This window comes from Neomonachus schauinslandi, chromosome 5 (genome assembly GCF_002201575.2).
Source record: "Neomonachus schauinslandi chromosome 5, ASM220157v2, whole genome shotgun sequence".
Lineage (NCBI taxonomy): Eukaryota > Metazoa > Chordata > Mammalia > Carnivora > Phocidae > Neomonachus > Neomonachus schauinslandi.
Genome location: NC_058407.1, coordinates 71024887 through 71046832, shown reverse-complemented (window position 1 = coordinate 71046832; position 21946 = coordinate 71024887). Strand labels below are relative to the sequence as shown.

The 21946-nt window shown below is 35.2% G+C and overlaps 1 protein-coding gene across 1 annotated transcript in view; it reads left to right on the top strand.

The window, feature by feature from the left end:
* Positions 1 to 21946, top strand: part of CNTN1 (contactin 1) — a 143436-nt gene that overhangs the window by 73877 nt on the left and 47613 nt on the right. The window contains 1 exon segment of the mRNA XM_044915209.1: positions 19010 to 19168. Within this exon segment, the coding sequence (XP_044771144.1) occupies positions 19010 to 19168 (159 nt within the window).

The window sequence follows — 21946 nt, the reverse complement described above, 5'->3', positions numbered from 1 at the left end:
CAGTCGTTAAGCGTCTGCCTTCAGCTCAGGTCATGATCTCAGGGTCCTGGGATCGAGTCCCACATCAGGCTCCTTGCTCAGCGGGGAGCCTGCTTCTCCCTCTGCTGCTCCCTGCCACTCTGCCTACTTGTGATTCCTCTCTCTCTCTCTCTGTGTCAAATAAATAAATAAAATCTTTAAAAAAAAAGATTCTAAAAAAAAAAAGAAATTTCAATGAAGAAGATATACAAATGGGAAATAAGCATATAAATGGTGTTCAACATCATTAGCCATTAAGGAAAAGCACCATTTAAAACCACAATGATATATCATTATATACCTATCAGAATGATGAAACTTAAAAAAGAAATAGTGATGTAGAGGAAGTGAGTCACTCACACACTGCAGATGAAAATGTAAAAGGAGACAGCCACTCTGGAAATGAGTGCGGCAGTTTTTAATCATGTACTTACCATACAACCCAGTAGTTGTACTGCTGGGCATTTATCTCAGAGATATGACAACATCTGTTCACATAAAATATGTATCCAAATGTTCATAGCAGCTTTATTCATAATAACTGAAACCAGGAAAAAACCACATGCCCTTCAATAGGTGAATGATTCAACTGTGGTACGTCAGTACCATGGAATACTACTCTGCAATAAAACAGAAATGATCTATTGATACATGTAACTTGGAAGTATCTCAAGGGAATTATGCTGAGTGAAAAAAAGCCAATCTCAAAGTTTACATACTGTATGATTCCATTTACATAGCATTCTTGAAATGACAAAATTATAGAGAAGGAAAATAGATTAATAGTTGTCATGGGTTAAAGAGGGCAGAGGAAGGGAAGTAGATGTGGCCATGAAAGGATACCACAGGGGATCCTTGTGATGAAATTACTCTATAACTGCAATGGATAAAAGTTGCACAAAACTAAATAAACATTCAGACATACAAATGAAGGCATGTAAAACTAGTGAGATCTGAATAAGGTTGGTGGATTATTAGCAAAGTAAACTTTCTGGTGTGCTATTGTACTTTAGTGATACAAAATGTTATGGTAAGGGATGAGCAAAGGAGATATAGGATCTCCCTGCATTATTTTTCACAACTGCATCTGAATCTACAGTTATCTCAAAACAGGAAGTTTAAAAAGTCACTGAACATATAAGACACTGAAAATATAAAAATAAATAAGTACTTATGGGCTCTTTTTTTCAAGGATAGTATAATTTTAGAAGTGCAGTATGGCACACCCAGAGATAATGTTTGAGCAAGTGATGGCCACAAACTACCTTCTAAGGCAGTGGGTTCAGTTAACCTCCAGACCTGGAAAAAACCAAGTGGGGCTTGTAGCTTTGGGACCAGAGCTGAATTACTGAAGGCAGCAGAGGACAGTGTGTGTGTTATGCTTTTTTCCCCAGAACCCATCTTCACTCTTTTTTTTTCCCTATGTATTTCTATCTTTTCTTTAAATAAATACTAAATATATTTTCTAGTATGATTATGGAGGACATCAAATTAATACAGCATTCCAAAGTGACCAAATGTTCAAGCCTGGCTTGGGTTGGCCAATCTTTATTTTTAATAAGGCCCTAAGATGATTGTGATAAAGTGGTCTCTAACTGATTTGGAAATTATTGTTCTAGGGAATCCATGGAAAATAGTTTGCAAATGATATTGTTTTGTTTATCAAATGTATTTTGGAGATAAATTACTTTAGAAATGTGTTTCATAAGATACTAAGGTCCTCTTTTCCTCCAGTGTGTCTTACGTAAACCAAATACAAGTCAATCAGCAGACAACTGAGAAAGTGATATTAATGTTTTGCCAGAAGCCACAGAAGGGGGCTCTGATATAAAGGCCATGAGTGGCATGAGAATGGGAAACAGCCCAGGTGGGGAGAAGAGCTAAGTCCATGAGTTTTTCCCACCCCTTCATCATTTTAGCACAGCTAAACTTAAAGCCTGAGTCCCACTAAGTAAGATAATTTAGCTTCAAAACCTCTACAGTTAGTCACAGAACTACTCAATCTGACTATGTATCAACAGTAAGGAAAAAACAAAAACAATACGATGAAATATTCCCCAACTAGAGCACTAATATAAAAATTAAGATAACCTTACAAGAGATTATAATGCCATTCATGGTATTATGACATTTAAAGTTGCTTAGAGAAGATTTTAGTGAAAGATTTTTTTTCTACCAAGAGAGCATATATACTCAACTAAAAACAATATTATCAGTGAAGGATGTAACTTCAGAATTAACCTTTTAAAATAGATGTGTGTATAATATAGCCAAAGGGATTTAGAATTTAAACAATGGTTAATTGCTTAATATCTAAGAAATCTTTATAGTTTAAACTATTTTTTTTCTTTTTTTAAAGATTTTATTTATTTATTTGACAGAGAAAGACACAGCGAGAGAGGGAACACAAGCAGGGGGAGTGGGAGAGGCAGAAGCAGGCTTCCCGCTGAGCAGGGAGCCAGATGCGGGGCTCATTCCCAGAACCCTGGGATCATGACCTCAGCCGAAGGCAGACACTTAACGACTGAGCCACCCAGGCGCCCCTAGTTTAAACTATTCTTAATTCAAAAAAAAAAAAAGAACCAGTTATTAGACTTCAAATGTTTTTAGGCTTCTTAATAAAAATCTAAACTAATAGAATTGATATAAATGCCCTTGTTTTTGCTGTTATAATAAATGTTTTACATCTTAGGTCCCATAAAAATGTATTTCAGGTTGTTTCATCAAGCAAGCTTTGACACACATGGAAAGCCCTGTATGAATATTCTTTAACAAAAGATATTTCTGGAGAACTTAAGCTCTTCAGCTAAAAGATTGTCCTTTAGAGGGAAAGGTTTTTCAGGATTTATTCAGCAGCACTTGTGGGAATATTTCTGCAGCTTGCCAAACCTAAATTCTCTTTCATGAGTGCACTTTTGGACAACATTCAAAAATGGACCATAAAATTAGTTCACAAAAGCAAGAAATTAGGCTTTGACATCCGTGTTTTACCACTTTCCATGGTATTTCTGCTGTTATAAATATTCTTGGGATTGCTACCAGCTGTTAGGAAGACCTTCCTGACACCCAGCTGAACATAATGTTTGCCATTAAAATTGCCAAAATAGAAAACGCAATCAAGACTATACCTTTCAGATCCCCCCTTTCTTTTACATCTTCTCTACCATATTAAACAAAAGTTCTTAATGTAAATCTGAGATTTAAAGACAAAAGAAAAAAGACTTTCACTCTCTGAAACTTTTTTTTTGGTCTAATTTCCAAAGCCTAACATATGCTACATGAAATTTGGAAACATTCTGGAAAAAGAGTAGCTGAAATTAAAACAGGTAACACAAAAACTGTATAAATCATTGTATCCCAAATCAAGTTTGAATTGTTTCTATCAGAAACTTATATTCATAATGCTTTATGTAGATTTTTATTTAGATAAGTAGTGTGTGTGTGTGTGTGTGTGTGTGCGCGCACGCGTGCGCGCGTGGGTATGAAGCTTTCCACTTTATTCCTAAAGCCAAAATACAGTTGCAGAATGGAAATGGATGTAAATTAGATGCCATCTTTATTTGCTATAATCCACTGAAGTTTTTATTACTTGGCCTAATGACATGGTTACCAGACTGGTTCTTAAGGAGATCATTTTGGTTGATGACTAACCCAGTTTGAAAACCTGTGTTGAATAATTTAAGATAACATAGCCAAATAAATAATCTGATGGAAGCTGTCAATATATTTTTTAGTCTAAATAATATCGCTATATATTAAATCATCAATGGTTGGCTAGTGGTCTTTTCTACAGGAAATGCTCCTGAGTATTTATTACTCCCAGCTGTTACATATTAGCAGAGTTCATACCCAGAGCATACATCTCTTTGCTGTCCAGGCCAGATGGGTTCTGATGCATCTACTCAGAGATTGTTGTTCCAGGTTAATTAGTACTCTTTCTTTAAAAAATATGGAATTGATAAACATTTTCTTTAAGATAAATAGGTTTTATTCACCCTATTATTGTCAAATCATGCATTAGTTGCATCTTGTTTCCTCCTTCTTCACAGTAGCTATATGAAATCTCTGCATTTATGTCCAAATTTGAATATACAATTTGAAATCTAGATTTAATCCTAGAAGTTATCTAGATAATTCCTATCTCTTCATTTTGTAAAGTTGAACTCAGAGAAACTTGCCCTGTCTTACTCATGTACTTAGTGATGATCATCTTGGAAACTCAGTTCAGTTTTCTCATTGTTTTAGGCTCCTTCCAGAGAATATGAATAAATAAAATTGATAGTTAATTTCTAAAACTTCTATAGCTAACACTTTAATACTCTAAAACTTTCTGTAGTTAATTTGGTATAGTACCAGAAAGATTACCAAGTCCATTCTAGAATTGCTGCAACTAAGTAGTAAAAGTTACTGCTTGCAGCTTCTACTCTTCTCTCTTTTCCTTCCCATTGTCTGGCACATACTAATAAATAGTAGTTACAGTTTTAAAACATTGTGGGAAAAGATAAGCTATAGACAGTTATTAAAAAGAGATTAAATTACTCCTGGATTATTTAGAGTTCAATTTGTATGGCTAACTCAGAGACCTAGGATATCAGTGAAAGCAAAAGGAAAGAAAGTCTGCCATCATGTTAAATTTGTGGAACTTCTGGTGTTAAATCGCAATTTAGATTTCCATGGTATCTGGCGTAAATATTCCCATTGTGTTTTAAAAGTCCAAAATTCAGGGGCGCCTGGGTGGCTCAGTTGGTTAAGCGACTGCCTTCGGCTCAGGTCATGATCCTGGAGTCCTGGGATCGAGTCCCGCATCGGGCTCCCTGCTTGGCAGGGAGCCTGCTTCTCCCTCTGACCCTCCCCCCTCTCATGTGCTCTCTCTGTCTCTCTCATTCTCTCTGTCTCAAATAAATAAATAAAATCTTTAAAAAAAATAAAAGTCCAAAATTCAAATTGTTATGAAATACACAACTGTGGATTTATATTCAAAATTATTAAGACATGATATGTCTAAATGAATTCAAAAGGACTTTGAAATTAATCAATTTAGTCATTATAAAATTAGGAAGAACGGACAAAAAAGTTTCCTGTAGTATACATACCAAGTTAGACAGGCTACCAGTACACACACACACCTTACCACCCCCCCAAACTTCATGAATTTATGTGAAGAGACGCAGAAAAGAGATACTCTTATATAGGCAGAGAGATGTGTCCAGATCATCATAGTCAAACCAAAAGACGAGTTGAGGTAGTTTTTCAAGTATTTGGGTCAGAAAAATACACATTTACCTCAGATACTTGGATAATTGCCTCTACTTTCCACTTGCGTTGTCCAAGAAAGTTTGCCACAGAGACAGACTAAAGATTCCATCTCATCAGCCCTCGCAGGACTGGGGCAGGAAAATGGCCCTTGCTGCCCACACTGGCTGGAACAATGACTGACTGGGCGCCATCCTGAGGCATCCCAACCTCACTTGGCACTAAACCACAAGGATACATCTATTAAAGTGAAGCCTGCCCAGAAATTGAGCATTCTCCTTTCCATTGAGAGCAACACATTCAAAAGCTGCTAGGGGGCAGTTCTCTATAACTGTTACATGAAAATGCTGGATTAATGAGCTGGGATGTGTATCTGTTTTTAATACAGAATTTAGAAAGTAGCTTGATTGTTTCAAAGTTAGAACTCATTAATAGTTCTCTACTAAAGCTTTAGTAAAAATAACAACTTATCGGGCGCCTGGGTGGCTCAGTCGTTAAGCGTCTGCCTTCAGCTCAGGTCATGATCCCAGGGTCCTGGGATCGAGTCCCATATCGGGCTCCCTGCTCAGCGGGAGGCCTGCTTCTCCCTCTCCCACTCCCCCTGCTTGTGTTCCTGCTCTCGCTGTCTCTCTGTCAAATAAATAAATAAAATCTTAAAAAAAAATAACAACTTATCCAATTTCTAGTGAAGTTATAAAGTACACCAATGATTTGAAATTGTATTTCTCAATGTAAGTTCATGTAAATTCAAGGTAATTTTCAAATATATCAACAAAGTATGCAATTCATTCAGAATAAGTCACCTATCTTAAGCTTTAAGACGGGTCTTGAAAATTATCTAGTTCAACAGTTCATTTTACAAATTTAAAACTTACAACTGTGAGGATAATAAACTGGTAGACAACACTATAAGGCATGCACTAATATAAATTTAGATACTTTTCTCTTTCCTCACTGGAGTACAGTGAGAGAAGTTTCCTTGGAAGATTTCTTCTCCTCTTCTTTAATTGCTCCTGACTCTCCTCGTCTCCTAATCAAACTGGTCAGCTTTTGGCAAACTGGAACTTAATCTTTGCTACACAGTCTGTCTGTATCCATCGCTCCCTTAAAAAATAATCATCAAACTTGCTGCTCCTCACTCAGATTCCAGGAGACAAAAAAGCTTTACAGAACTTAATAGCCATGGTATGATTTTAGATGCTGCATGGCAGTGCTGTATACATCTGTTATATTTACCAATGACGCCAAATTCCTCTGACAATTATGCCAATTATATCAAATTACAATAGCAGTACAGATAATCAGTGATATCTAAAAGTCTTTATGAGCATAAATAAATGGCAATTAGTTCATATTTTAAAAGTAATTTCAATTTATATTGGCAAAATATTGTATGTTTGCAACTCCAATCTTTATGCCGTGAAAAGACATGTATTATGAATACAAAATACAAAATAAAGATATATAATTACATAATTTAGTGTATAATATAAGACATAATAAAATATTATAAAGATATATATTATAAAAATACATATTCCATATAATGTATTGTGTATTTTTATACCATATAAAGATATATAATATTTATTAAAGCCTTATTACTTACCTTATTACTTACTCACCACTTTAAGAGATGGATATTATTATTATCCCCAATTTACACATAAGAAAATTGAGTCCCACTGAGGCTAAGTTACTAGCCCACGGTCATACAGGTACTAAGTAGAAGAACAAGATTTGAATCCAAGCAGTCTGACTTCAGATGTAATATCCAAGCTCATTGCTGGATCACAGCATAACCAAACACTAATTCAGATATATTCAAAAGATGAAATAATCAATATGGAAAAATTAAAAAGTAGGCCTCTTTCTTTATGGTAAGAAGTATTTATTCTATAGAAAGTCACAGATGCAGATTTTTGCAATTTTATTTTTGCCCATGATATATTTATGGCTGGCCTAATAACAGGAAATTATAGTAATTTAAAAAATATATATTTTAGCTACTCAACATTGTACAATTATAATAGCAAAAACAATTAATATAGTAGATGGTTTTAAAGCTTAATTTTAAAATGTGCTCTTTAGCTTTAAAATTAATTCATTCAAAATGTTTAAATGTTTACCTTATAATGTATATGCCTATGGGATTTTCATATAAATTTTAGGATGTCATCTTAACAAAATTGTTGTGAAATAGTAGTGTAAGAACTGGTAATCCCATTTCATAAGCAAAGGAAGTTTAAAAAAGGAAAAGAAACAGTCTTCCGCTCTTATTTTATAAAGCCAGAAAGTGGCCAGATACTAGTGCTCCAAATATACTATGTTACTTATTTTTCTTCACTACTCCTTAATGTTTAACTTCCTGAAATATAAAAACCAGATTATATAATTTTTATTTTACATCTGCTTCACTGTTGGCATATGGTTTAATAAATTGCCCACCCAAACCACTGCGAGGCATTGATGATAATTCTAAGTTCAGTTAGAGAGTAGAGTAAAATTTTAAATTATTTGAAATTGGAATTTCAAACCTTCTCTTTTGGGTTCATTTTATCAAACAAAAGAAGACGAAAACACCTTAGCTTCGTTGCTGAAAATATAACCAAGGAAAGACTTAGTGGTATAAAATCCCATTTAAGCAAAACAATTTTCTTATGTACGATTTTTGTGGAATCTGCCATTTCAAGGTTCTGGAACATCCAGTTCTTTCTTGATGGTGTTTTTGCAGACTGGCTTCCTGTCACCAACATCTCTCTGCCACCAGCCAACCTCACCAGCCCAGCCCCTGAGAATTTGATTGCATCACAGGTTTTTTTCACACCTAAACAAATGAGAATAAAGGAAACTCAAAAAAAAAGTCTTTATTCTCTAAACCTGTGATCAGTTTAAGAAGTTGCAGGGAGATTTTAGTGCTTTTGAATTCCTATCACACAAAACTCCTTACACTACCATCATCCCTGGGATTCATTAAGACACACTCGAAGAGAAAGGAAGAAATATGAGAAGTGTTCTCTGACTCCGTAGATTCTCTCCTGGTATCCTAAAAAGCCACCTGTACCGTAGTTCGCACCCTCTTCACTTCCTCTTGAAGGTGACCATGGGATCCCTATTCCTGTGTGACAGAACACCCCATGTGTTATCTAAATGTGACTTAGGATGTATCATTACATCAGCACAGCAGTGAATTCTGTCTTTCCTCTGCTACAGCACTTTTCCATTGTTGTGTTTGACTGCACAATACACTCACAAGTCAATGCATATTCTGGCATAAATCCCAAGGCTTTTATTTCCCCCTAAACAGTAACACACTATTTTAATTTCTAATTATCCAATATTCACAGTCAGTAATGGTTGCTCTGTGGACACAAGAGGAGGTGAGGAAGTTGGCTGTGATTTATGTGTATTTCCCAGGGCAGTGGGGGAGTGCCAAGTCCTTTGATTGAAAGTGGACTGGGATGGTGCAAGTGAGTAAGACTTAGCATATTGAAGGGACAACCTTGAATCCACTTCATTTTAGAAAAGAAGTAATGCACAAATTTATCAGTAACAACTTGTGATATGCCAAGATGTAGTGATCCCTTGTGTGAGTGTCACTAAATAATCTAGGGTCTGTCACACTGAAGAGCACACATCTGAGCTTCAGCTCCCTACAGTCTTACTGGCTGTCAACAACCAGAGCTTGAGCAGCTCCACACGTTCCCGAGAATTTCTCCAGGAGCACAGGACCCTTACTGACAGGAGTATGTCAGATCTGTCTGGTACTGGTGTTTTAAACAACTTGGAGGACCACTGTCTGATATGTTCCTGTGTATGCTGGTAGCTATGGTGCCTAAATCAAGGAAATGATACTCCATTGTGCAGGAGTTACACTCACTGTGTAAGTGTGCATAGTACCCACTCGCCAGACTTAAAAAGTCAGGTTTCAGAGAAGCAAACTCTGGTAATATAGCAAAAACTACCAAAACTATTTAAAGGTGGAGGGAGGGGTGCATGGATGGAATATATCCAAAATTATTAATTTCACTTCTCATTGAAAACTTAGAAATCTCATGTGTTTAAAGTGACAGGTGAGTTTGGTGACCTTTGTTACCATTTATCATAATGACAAAATTTGCAATAAGTAGTCAGCAGAAGCAAGTTTTCTCGTAGATATTGTTTTTCATATTTAAATAGCTATCACCAGGGAGACAGTAGTGGTTATAAAGTGGCCTACTTCTAATAATCAAATTATCCTTAGTTATGGTTAGGGGAAAGAGGTGGATGATCATCCTATGATTTTCTCTAATAAAATAGTTATTATATCATCCATGATTTTCTCTAATAACATAGTTAATATACACATACAGTCATTAAAAGATCTATATGGTGCAGTAGAAAAGGTATGACTTTTGGCATTAGGCAAACGTACCTTAGAAAGCCACTTCAGGGACACCTGGGTGGCTCCGTCGGTTAAACGTCTGCCTTCAGCTCAGGGCATGATCCCGGGGTCCTAAGATCAAGCCCCTCATCGGACTCCCTTCTCAGCAGAAAGTCTGTTTCTCCCTCTCCCTCTGCCATTCCCCCTGCTTGTACTCTCTCTCTTTCTCTCTCTCTGTCAAATAAATAAATAAAATCTTTAAAAAAATTTAAAATAAAAGAAAGCCACTTCACCTACTATTTAAGCTGTGGTCTTAACCTAGTCAGTTCATCACTATAAGATTCAGATTCCATATTTTTTTAAAGATTTTATTTATTTATTTGAGACAGAGAGAATGAGAGAGACAGAGAGCACATGAGAGGGGGGAGGGTCAGAGGGAGAAGCAGGCTCCCTGCCGAGCAGGGAGCCCGATGTGGGACTCGATCCCAGGACTCCAGGATCATGACCTGAGCCGAAGGCAGTCGCTTAACCAACTGAGCCACCCAGGCGCCCTCAGATTCCATATTTATGAAAAGAATAATAATAGTTAGAATTCACACATTGACCATGGAGACTTTTTATAAATATCTTCCTTTACTTCCTCCTCCTGTGCTTTTAATGTATATATATGCATAAAAAATAAATACCATATTACTCATGACACAAATTCCTGTGACATCCATTCCCAAATACTGATTAGTTTCTTAGAATCATTGCTAAATTCACCCTTTGTATTTTTTCTTAGTTAGAAGCCATCAAGCATATGTTTTAGTAAGTAGACTTGCACTATATGGCATGAAATTACAAAGGTTCTAGTGTTTGTTTGTTTAAGGCAGTGGCGGGGGAAGGGATCCAGGTACACATCTCTTGTTCTTTAGAAAGGCAGTCACTGTTACTGGGGAATGGAGGTTTGATTGGGCCAAAGCTTGTCACTTTAGCCTTTTTTCTTTTGGACCCCCATCTCCAGTGTCTAGACGAAGATGTTTTTCTTTGCTCTTATTTCAACTTACCCATCAAGGACTCATGGCAAATCCCCAAAGTACATGGCTTCCTGCCCCTAAATGGGCATCCACACTGTCCCTTCAGCCTTGATCTTTCCTCTTGCAGGTAAAAACAGAAAAGGTGGAGAGAAAAACATGGTGGATCCTTTTCTCCCCGTCTGTGCCAGCCTGCCTCCAACCTGGTGATCGTTGACACTCACCATTTGTGTGAAAGCTTTTTTTCTTTTTTCTTTTTTTAACATATTATACTAGATTTTACTAATTAACTCAATATTATAGCTCCTGCAGTTTTCCCTTCCAATCTAGTTCTTAGAGGATTTTTCCTTTTGAAACTTCTAAACATACTTTTGAGCAGGAACATATTTTAAAATATAATTATATAGCTTCACTAATATGAAAAATGGCTAGTGAACTAACCTAGTACATCTTATAATGGCCAAGTGAAATTTTTGTGTTTTCATGTCCTGTTTTTCTTTGAAATTATATATCTCATAAATTAGCTCATTACCTGAAAAAAAATATGAAGATCTGGTGAATTTTAATTCAAAAGTATTGCCACTGAATGGACTGTTTGATTTAGCCAAGCAGGTAATGAACAGTATTGTTGTCAAATTCACTAAGGAGTCATCTTAATTAAGACACAGGCTAAGGGGCATTACTCCAGTAGTCTTTTGTATCCTGGTGCCATATATATATTCTTTGGCAAGAATGGATGAAAAGCAGCAATAAACAACTCACGACTGCCCATGGCTCTGTAGGGTTTTTGGCATAATTCCTGGGATTGGGAAGTGAAAATGGACAGCATGTGGAGAAAATTGTCATCTCGGTAGCAAGGTTTAAGTGAAGATACCAAGCCATTAACAGCATGTATGCATATTTAATTTTATTAACTCCTACTGTCAGCCTTCTTGGATCTTTAATTTGGGCAGGAAGTTGGAGACTTTTACTGGAAGGACTTGAGGAGAAGTGAAGGATAAAAAGGAAGTGTATATAATTCTTTCTGGAACTGCTTAAATTTCATTGTTTGAAAATACTTTCATTTTCCCTCTTCGGTCAAAGAGATATGCTTAAAATTCTTGTTTCTTCACCAGAAATAGTTTTGCTCTGAAAAAGGTTTATATTTAGATATAGGGTATTATATGAACTTCTCATTTAGTAACTCAAGCAACTCCATCTGTTGTTGGAAGAACTCTCAGGAAAGCTTTGAGGGATATGGATATGACTCTTAAATACATATGCAGTTTTTTTTTTTAAAATAATTCATTAGTCATCATAAAAGAATAAATGTTTCTGGCTCAAGATGTTACTTAATTTCCATCTTTTTAATTTTTTAAATTTTCTCGTCTCAGTCATTGTCACAGATGGAACTGTCTTAGAGTCTAGACTAGAGATCCAGATCAATTACCATGTTAATACGATATTTAAAATTAATTTGAGATTCTCATGTACCTATAAATATCATCATGGAGATATGTGCATGAATCATCATTGTGGGCATCTTCTTACATAGTTCATAATTGAAAGTATACCACCAAGACCAGATGGCAATATAGTTTGAAAAGAAAGAATTTAAAAATTAGGAAGGAAATCACATGACAAGTATGCCTGTCCTGGTGCCAGGAAAGGGAGAATATTCTTGTTTAAATAAACTGCATCGATGACAAGTACAGGTTCTACAAAATCATTGCTCTCCCTTTAGCCTTATTCTCATTACTAATGGATCTAGGTTCACTTTTATAAATGTTAGAGGTTAAAAAACTACCATACTCCTATTAAATGGTAGGGATATTTACTATTTAGCTTTATCTTAGGACAGCTTTAAACATTGACAAAATCACATGACATTGAACTGTATTTCATAACATTATGGTAGAGCCATTGTCTTAACTAATTTTGAGAATAGAAATAGGCCTGTAATAATAAAGGAACTTTAGCTGACACATGGAAAGAAGAGGAAGAAGTTGCTTATCCTAATATAACTGATGTTCTTTCAGTAATGTCATTTTAAGATTATTTTGTTTTAAAAGATGAGATAATTTGTTCTGAAAAATATTTGTTTCCTTAACATTCAAACTTTTCATTAAAATTGGCTATTTTAGTAAAAATAAACAATGAACCACAGAATATTTACATGTGGTGTTTGCTTTAATTACTTACCGGAAATTACAGGTAGAAAGAAAGTGATACTAGATATCTTTCATGCTTGCAGCAACTCTGGAACATGAAGGCTTCTATTAAATACATGTGCCATGTGGAAGGGAGTCCCAAAAGGACCAGGAGTTTTGGGGTCTGGTTGTTTAGAAAGTCCGGGTTTAAGAGGAAGAAAGTACATTTGTATTTAGTACTGCCTGAGTACTAGCATAGACTCAAGTGATGCCTGGGGTGTAGTCAAGGCTGCTCTGCATCCCAGTTAATTCTGGAGGCTCCCAATTTCAAGTCTTCTATCCCATCAGAAAATGTGTCTCAATTACTGACTGAGAAAATATGGTCAGACTATAGTGTGTGAGTAATCATTTTGAAAGTACTTTTCTGGGTGCCTGGGTGGCTCAGTTGTTAAGCGTCTGCCTTCAGCTCAGGTTATGGTCCCAGGGTCCTGGGATCGAGCCCCGCATTGGGCTCCCTGCTCCGCGGGAAGCCTGCTTCTCCCTCTCCCGCTCCCCCTGCTTGTGTTCCCTCTCTCACTGTGTCTCTCTCTGTCAAATAAATAAAATCTTAAAAAAAAAAAAGTACTTTTTTTTTGGCTATTTTTCCTCAAATGTCTAAACTCTTTTTCATTGAATGTTACTACATTCCTAAAGAAGAAATGACAAAATTGATAAATAATTGTGGTCTTGCTCATTTTTTCCTCTGATTACATATGAATAAGAGCTGAGTGGAAATCACATGGGTATTTTGTTCATACATAGGTATTTTTTCCTAAAGACACTCGTAAAATTCAGGAAAGACTAACAGATGCCTTTAGAGTGATCAAGAAAAACTGGGGATGTATTGAGTATGAATTTATAGATGGGTGATGTGTTTATCTTGATTTATCTGAGTTAACAGATCAAGCAAAGATTTAAAAGTTATGATCAATGTATTACAGTTTTTGTCATTTTTTCTAAAGTGTACAGCTGTGCCCAAGTAATTCATATGATTCCCAACAAGAAAGGTCTCCAAAGAAAAGCTCAATACCAGTTTTGAATTTGATTCTGGTAACGCTGTTTTAAATAATTGTACTATAGTTATTGAAAAGATGGTCTCATGGCAAATTGGTTGTGTTTACATCCTAGCTTTCTCATTTGCTAGCTGGATGACTATCGTCATTTAATCTACCCATGTCTCTGTTTCCTCATCTGTAAAATAGGGAAAATAATGGCACCTACATCATTAGTTATTGGTAAGAATTATGAAAGATTTAGCAATTACTTCAATATGATAAGGACTCAGTAAAATATTTTTATTAAAATGTACAATATAAAATTTTTATTCACTGGGGTACCTGAGTGGCTAAGTCGGTTAAGTGTCTGCCTTTGGCTCAGGTCATGATCCCAGTGTCCTGATATCAAGCCCCACATCAGGCTCTTTGCTCAACAGGGAGCCTGCTTCTCCCTCTCCCTCTGCCTGCCTCGCTCTCTGTCAAATAAATAAATAAAATCTTTTAAAAAAATTTTATTCACTATTTTATGTCATGTAAATTTTATGTTGTTATGAGTTCACACTTCTTTTAAAAATAACAGACAAGCCCAAGAAAACAACAGGGTAAATTTGTCAGTATTCAGGTAGTTCTTTGGAGGTCTTTTGCAGACAGGCACATTTGGGTGACAAGATCTAAATTTCAAATGGGCTTTTTCTCATTTCATGTGGGTTATGCTGGGAAACCCAGTCTATTGTCCTGATTCTGCCCTCTGTTACAGACTATCTGTGTAATGCTGGCCATAGCCCTTCTACACTTCTGCATCCTTTGTACAGATATTGGCTTACATGAGCTCTAAAATGTATATGATCTATATTACATATTGAAGTGTTTCTGTTATTTGCCTGCAATCAATGATTTCATAGTTAAAACATTGAGAACCTAGAGGAATTTAGGGAAAGAGGGTATAGATGTTACAAATAGATACCGCATTGAACCACAGAGGATAGGGGACCATTCTGGCAATTTCTACAGTCCTTCAGTAGGTTAAAAAACAAGATAGAAACACATTTTGGTAATTGTAGACTCCTGCCTGACTTTGAAGAACCTACAACATAGAAACATAACACTAACAAGGACCTTGGTAGACCACTAATTATACCCTGTAGGTGAGATTTTATGGAGCGTTCTCAATCAGCAATCTCTGAGAGGGATATTTCAAGCCAGAGGGAAAAAAATAGTGAAAAACAAGAATAGTAAGAGAGAAGGTAATGTAACTGGAAGGGAAGTATATAGTAGCAGTGTCTATGGGGAGAAGTATAGAAAGATAGCTCCTAGAAAGATAGTGATAGAGCACTGTGATTTTGAATAGGAAAAGGAGATGCAGAGTATCAACACTGAAGTTTGCACTGTTAATTCTATAAAAGGAGAATTTGGTCAGACTGTCGATAAAAAACAAAAAGAGAAAGTATACTTTAAATAGCTTTTTATCTCCTCCCCCAGATCTTTCTCATTTTTCTCCTCATTTCCTTCTCTTTCCAGCTTCCTACATATTTAATGGTAGTGAGAAGAATCGAAAGAAAGCTTTTACCAGCACTAGTCAGAGAAATATCCCAGTTGCTCCACACCCTTACCCGCAATCTTTAGTGATTAAAAACAAAAGAAAGAAAGAAAATGGAAGGCTAAAATAATTTCTAATCTAATGTATGTAGACATTTAAAATGCATATGAAATTCCAAAGGTCCTTTCTATCTAAACAATGTCTCTGTTTCATTATAATTTAAATTTGGCATAAATAACATTCTTAGGAACCATTAGCTATCTGCCTGAGGACCACCTAAGATATTGGAAAGACATATTAGTAGAGTAATAATGAAATAAGCTGCATGTAACAGTCTATTTGCTTACATTTTTCCTGGCTTCAATTCTTTACTTACAGATTTCTTGAGAGTATACAACAGTAGGAGCTTAAAGAGAGGGAGAGAGGAGGCAGAAAAAATAGAAACAGAGGGAAAGAGGAGGCAGAGAAAAAAGAAGGAGAAAGAGAGAAGGAAGAGAGAGAGAGAAAGGGAGAAAGGGAGGAGGAAGGAAGAAGGAACTCTTAGTCAGAATCATGTATTGCTTTTTTTTTTCCCACTGATGAAAGAATAACCAAGGGTGACCACTTCCTAATGCCTTTTTGTGTGTGTGCTGAGGAACAAGTAGTTGCATTATTTTATTTTCTACCATAACACTTTTTCCCTCCATTCTGAGCAGAAAAAATGAACAAGTATTATCAGCTACACTGCTTTGAAAATCTTCCTCCTGGAGACAGTATAGTACTAGCCCCGAGTTTAACTCCCAGGCTGTGCAAGTTTGTCTCTATAGTACCACTCTGTTTTTGCTACCTCCTGATTTCTTAGTACAAACGAAGGGACTTCACATTCCCAACTTTTCCTCACCTTCAACAAATTTATCAGAAAACACTTTATTTTTAAGTGAAAACAAGTGGTAAGTGAACAATCCGATAAACAGATCCCTCCCAATTATTAACAAATACTAATAATTACTCCTGCTAAGTAACTCAGATGCCCAGAAAGCTCTTGCAGGAATAAAAACAGTAATACTTTTAGTAGCTAAAGTTTACTGAGGGCTTTTTATGGACTAGGTCTACCACTACCTTCTTTAAAGATACTGTTTCAATCCTAAAAAACGGTTCTATATGATCAACTTTTATTACTCCCATTTTGCAGATGAGAAAATGGAAACTTAATAAATTTGAAAAACTTGCCCAAGATAAATCAGGGCACAGAATTTTAAGTCAAGCCAATTTTAAACTCTGAAATCTCTGCCTTTAATAGTGTTTTTCTCTCAGGTATTTTCCAGGAGATATTTGGAGTCGATTACTAGATGGATAGGTCTACTCCACATTAACAAGTTACACTGCCACATCAGGTTTCAAGGATTATCAAACAACACCTTTCCATTTGTTCTCTTAACTTCACCTCTTTATGATGATATTCAAGGCAAATGGAAGAAGGGAGCTTATATTGTGGATGACTGCTATCTTTATAGAACTATGTGGGAGTTTAATTGTGATAAACTCATGTATGCACCAAAATATTTATTAAGAACCCAGTAGAGGCCAGGCATATATCAGAGGGAAAAAACTGTCAAAGGTAATTACAGTGTTTTGCTCAACAATGTCTCTCTTCCTTGAATGGATGACCGAGTAAAATTATTTTGCATATAGTATTCCAACAAATATGTTCATAACATACAACTCGAGTCTGACCTTTTAAAATATTACTCATTTGCCACTCCAAGAACTTCAGAGAATAACAGCAGGCAAATAATTTACACTTGCATGGTTAAAGCCTACCCTATGACAATTTTGTCTTAAATTCCCCTTAATATTTTCTTCATACCTTTGTGCTCAGAAAAAGTATCTGAATGCATGACTTTCTCTTCCTTTTAAAAATAATTTCCCTTATTTTTCATCTCTATTTTTAAATTATAATACCCTGAAATATTCCATTTAATCATTGACTTGGGATGATGCTTTACATGAAGTAAAGGGGTAATGAAAAATGCAGTTTTTTCTTTCTGAATATAGCATGTGTTCTATATTACTTATGTGTCTATTTTCATTTATTCTGCGTGTTGTATTTTTTACTTTTAATTAACATCAAGAAGTTTAAGTACACTATTACAAATTATACATTTATAAAAGTTTATTTACCTTTCTATTCATATGTTATATACCTCCAAATAATAAAATTTACTGCCAGCAATAGGATGTGTCTTGTGTTATTTTAGTATTAGCAGTAATATATTTGTGTGAATCTACCTACACCTCTTCCCCCTCAGGACCAACCACTAGGAGATTGTCTATACCTTTTCAAAGTCCAAAACCCATTTGGAGGAAAAAAAAAGCCATGAAACCATGTAGGCTAAACATCTGATTTGATCAATAAATAGTAAGGCATTTATATTTAGCTAAGAGATAAAAACAAATGTCTTATTTAGTACTATATTCAATATGAAAAACTAAAGATATCATTTTAACAAAGTTGTAATTATATTTAATATGCCTAAATTAGCTGGGGATGGACCCTTTCTGCTGCAAAGAAAACAAGTGATAGTATTTTCTGAAATGTCTATTAAAGGATGTCTCTATTAACTGGGAAACTTCTTTAGCATTGTAAGCAATGGATGCCACTGTACCACTTAAAGCATGTTTTTTCTCATTTTTAAAAACAAGAAATTGTGATGCAAAGTATAAATATCTTGTATGCCATTATCATGGCATTTTTGCTTTCAATTATAATTATTTATTTGCTGGTCCATTTCACCCTTTTCAAGACAAAAAGCTCTTCAAAACCCAGAAATTATGTCTCATTTGTCTTTTCATTTCTACCACCAGGTACAGTGCTCTCATTGAATAATATTGGTGCTGAGTGAGGAAGCATCTATGAAAGCCTATTTTTAACATTGTTTTATGTTTTGCATTAATAACTGTTCTGTCCTAAGCCTCTTCAATATATTATTCAATGTTTCAGGGCATTTCTGGTATACCTCTGAGTTGGCAATTGTTTTCTACATTTTATAGAAGTAGAAATATTTCTTTTAATATTATTTATGCCTGTTATTATAACTAACATGAAATATATTATCCAAAATGATACATATAATCATTCCCAGATTGTATGTATTTTCTACTCCAAGTAAAATAAATTACCAATAACCATTTAGGGATATAGAAAAGTATTTGCCATTTGTGGGAGGCACAGTGAAATATTTGACTGACTATTCTCATATCTGGACTGAATTGTGCTACCATATCTGATTTATGCATTTGGCAAGCATTTCTTAAATTGCACTGTGCCACAATCTGTTAGGTCCTCTTAATGCCAACTGCATTTTCTAAGTCAAAGATTTTCATGTGTATCCATTTTACGAGCCAAAGATTGTCATATGTATCTTGAATGATAATGCCATTTTAAAATGATAGCATGTATCTCCTTATTTAAAAAGAGACACTGTGAAATCATTTAGTGAAGACCATAAGTACTATTATTATCATCTCTTATAGTTTATATTTAAAAGGAATGTGGTAACACTGATTATATTGTATAAATGTTCTTTGGATTAATTTCAAAGAAGATGCTTTTGTATCCTAATGTGCACTTAATTCACTAATTGGGATTCACTGATTCATTACCCAAATTTTCATTCCAGGCCCTCCAGGCCCTCCAGGTGGTCTACGAATAGAAGACATTAGAGCCACTTCTGTGGCTCTTACGTGGAGCCGTGGTTCAGACAATCATAGTCCTATATCGAAATACACTATTCAGACCAAGACTATTCTTTCAGATGACTGGAAAGATGCAAAGACGGGTGAGTTTCATTTGTCTGATTAATCTGTACATTTTTTTAAATCAATTCCTTTATCAAAAATGAATATCTGGATTTTTTAAGGATTTCATCTACCTTGAAGTTCTTTTCTATTTTTAAACTTCTTTTTTTTAAGTATCCCAGTGCATTAGTAGTGAAGGAAACCACAAGGAACTTAGACATTTTAAAACTGCAGGGGAAGAAGCAGTGGGTCTGTATCTATAATGGGAAAGCAAAAAGAGGCCTCCTGGTTTTCTAATTTGAGCTCTGTGTAATTCTAAGATTTACTAGGGGAAAAAGAACTTTGGGAAATCTTTTTTTTTTTTGGCAAATGACATCTATAGCTTATTATTTATGACCCATTTTTTACAGTTATATAGGTACTATAATTCTGCATTTTTAAAAGCCACTTTGATTATAAATATTAATTTAAGCACCCAATTCTTATTACCATAACCTTTACTTTTCAAAGATGATCTCACCTGCTTTGAATTTCCTCAAAACATCTTCAAGGAAGTTTTGGATTTTAATTTTTTTCTTATATTAAGATTTTCTAAAAGTTGATCAGGAAAAAAAATAAATGAGTAAATGGGCTCCTTCCTGTGTCCGTAATTATTACATCCGCATTTGTCATGACTAGCCTGTAATTTCACACAGCAGTTTATCTCTTATAATATCAAAGAAGATAGATGATCCTTTTGATAAAATAACCTGCTTCTGTTTGTCATTTTGACATTATTTTTAAACAAACTTAGTGTTGCTAGAGTTTCTTTTAGATACATAATGAAGACATAGAAATATGTGCTCAGTTGTCACCAGAGGGGAGAAAAAAAGACAAAAGTGAATAAAATGTTTATCCTTTTTTAAAAAATGAAAAAGAATTAATTCCAGCGTATCCCAAACCTGCTCTCATTTTTGCTTCATCTTAAGGTAATGGGATTTATTTGTATTGATCACTGAGAGGTTTTGATTTAGATTTAGTTTACTTTGATAATTTATTGCTATCATGGAAAATGAACCAAATATGAACTTGAAGCCTGTTATGAGGGTTTACATATATTCTAGTATTAAGTGATTCTCCACATAAGTGTATAGAATACATACACATGAGTTAGAAATAGGTAAAATATTTCTATTACATCATGTTGCTGAGTATAAGAGTTACTTATAAATATGCTTGGCAAAAGCAGACCATTTGAAAAATTACCTAAGAAACCATTTAGATGTTTGATAAACCTAAAGTGTGGGCAGTTTCTATTTCTCTGAAGACAATGAAAATGGATGATAATGATGAAACTATAGATAATATTAGATATTTGGACAAATTGACACTGATTATAGATACTAGAGAACAAAATGTCATAAACACATTTAAAATTTTTGTTTGCTTTGAAAAAGGAGTAATAATTGTAATCATTTCCATTAATTATGTATGCTTACTGGGTAGCTCAATTAAAATACCCCTCTCATTAAAAAAAATATCTATCTATCTATCTATCTATCTATCTATCTATCTATCTATCTACCTATCTATATTCCACTAGAAAGCAAGTTCCATGAGGATAAAGATTTTGTTTTATTCACTACTCTATCCTTAGCTCCTAGATCATGGCCCTTAATGCTTATTTATTAAACACATTCACTGAGCCTCCGTTGTATGCCAGAACCAGTCCTACATGCTGGATATACACCTGACCATCCATGAAAAAAACAGAGAGAGGAAACACACACACACACACACACACACACACACACACACACACAACAATCCTGCCCTCAAAGCGTTTACATTCTAGTAGGAAAGATGATGATGAACAAATAACAAATCACTGAACTCTACCTCTGAAACTAATAATACACTATATGTTAATTAATTGAATTTAAATAAAATAAAATTTTAAAAAAGAAAAGAAGAAAAAAATAAAATGTATAGTAAGTCATATGGTGATTAGTGCTAAAGAGAAACATTAGAGAAGAGGAATCAGGCTGCAGGTGTTGCATTTTAAAAAGGGTGCTTTTGATATTAGTATAGTGACCCCAACTTTCTCATGGTTCCTGTTCACATGTTTTATCTCTTACAACTGTCAACCTATTTGTATCTTTGAATCTAAAGTATGTTTTCTGTTGAAACATATAGTTGCATCTTGTTTTTTTTTTATTTTTTATTGTTATGTTAGTCACCATACATTACATCATTAGTTTTTGATGTAGTGTTCCATGATTCATTGTTTGTGCATAACACCCAGTGCTCCATGCAGAACGTGCCCTCTTTAACACCCATCACCAGGCTAACCCATCCTCCCACCCCCTCCCCTCTAGAACCCTCTGTTTTTCAGAGTCCATCGTCCGTCTCTCATGGTTCGTCTCCCCCTCCTATTTCCCCCCCCTTCATTCTTCCCCTCGAGCTATCTTCTTTTTTTTTTTTAACATATATTGCATTATTTGTTTCAGAGGTACAGATCTGTGATTCAACAGTCTTGCACAATTCACAGCGCTCACCATAGCACATACCCTCCCCAATGTCTATCACTCAGCCACCCCATCCCTCCCACCCCCTCCCCCCGGAGCATATGGCAGGGGAGAGATGTCCAGGTGGGAGATGTCACCGGCTGGCACTATGGGATAGCAGTGGGAATGGAGAGGAGTGGGTGAGTTTGAAATATATTTTTGAAGGCAAAACAGAACTTTCTGACAAATCAAGTCTGGAGATTTGAGGGAAAGGGCAGAACTGAGGATGATTCATGGGATTTTGGCTCTAGCATCTGGGTAGAAGATAGAAGC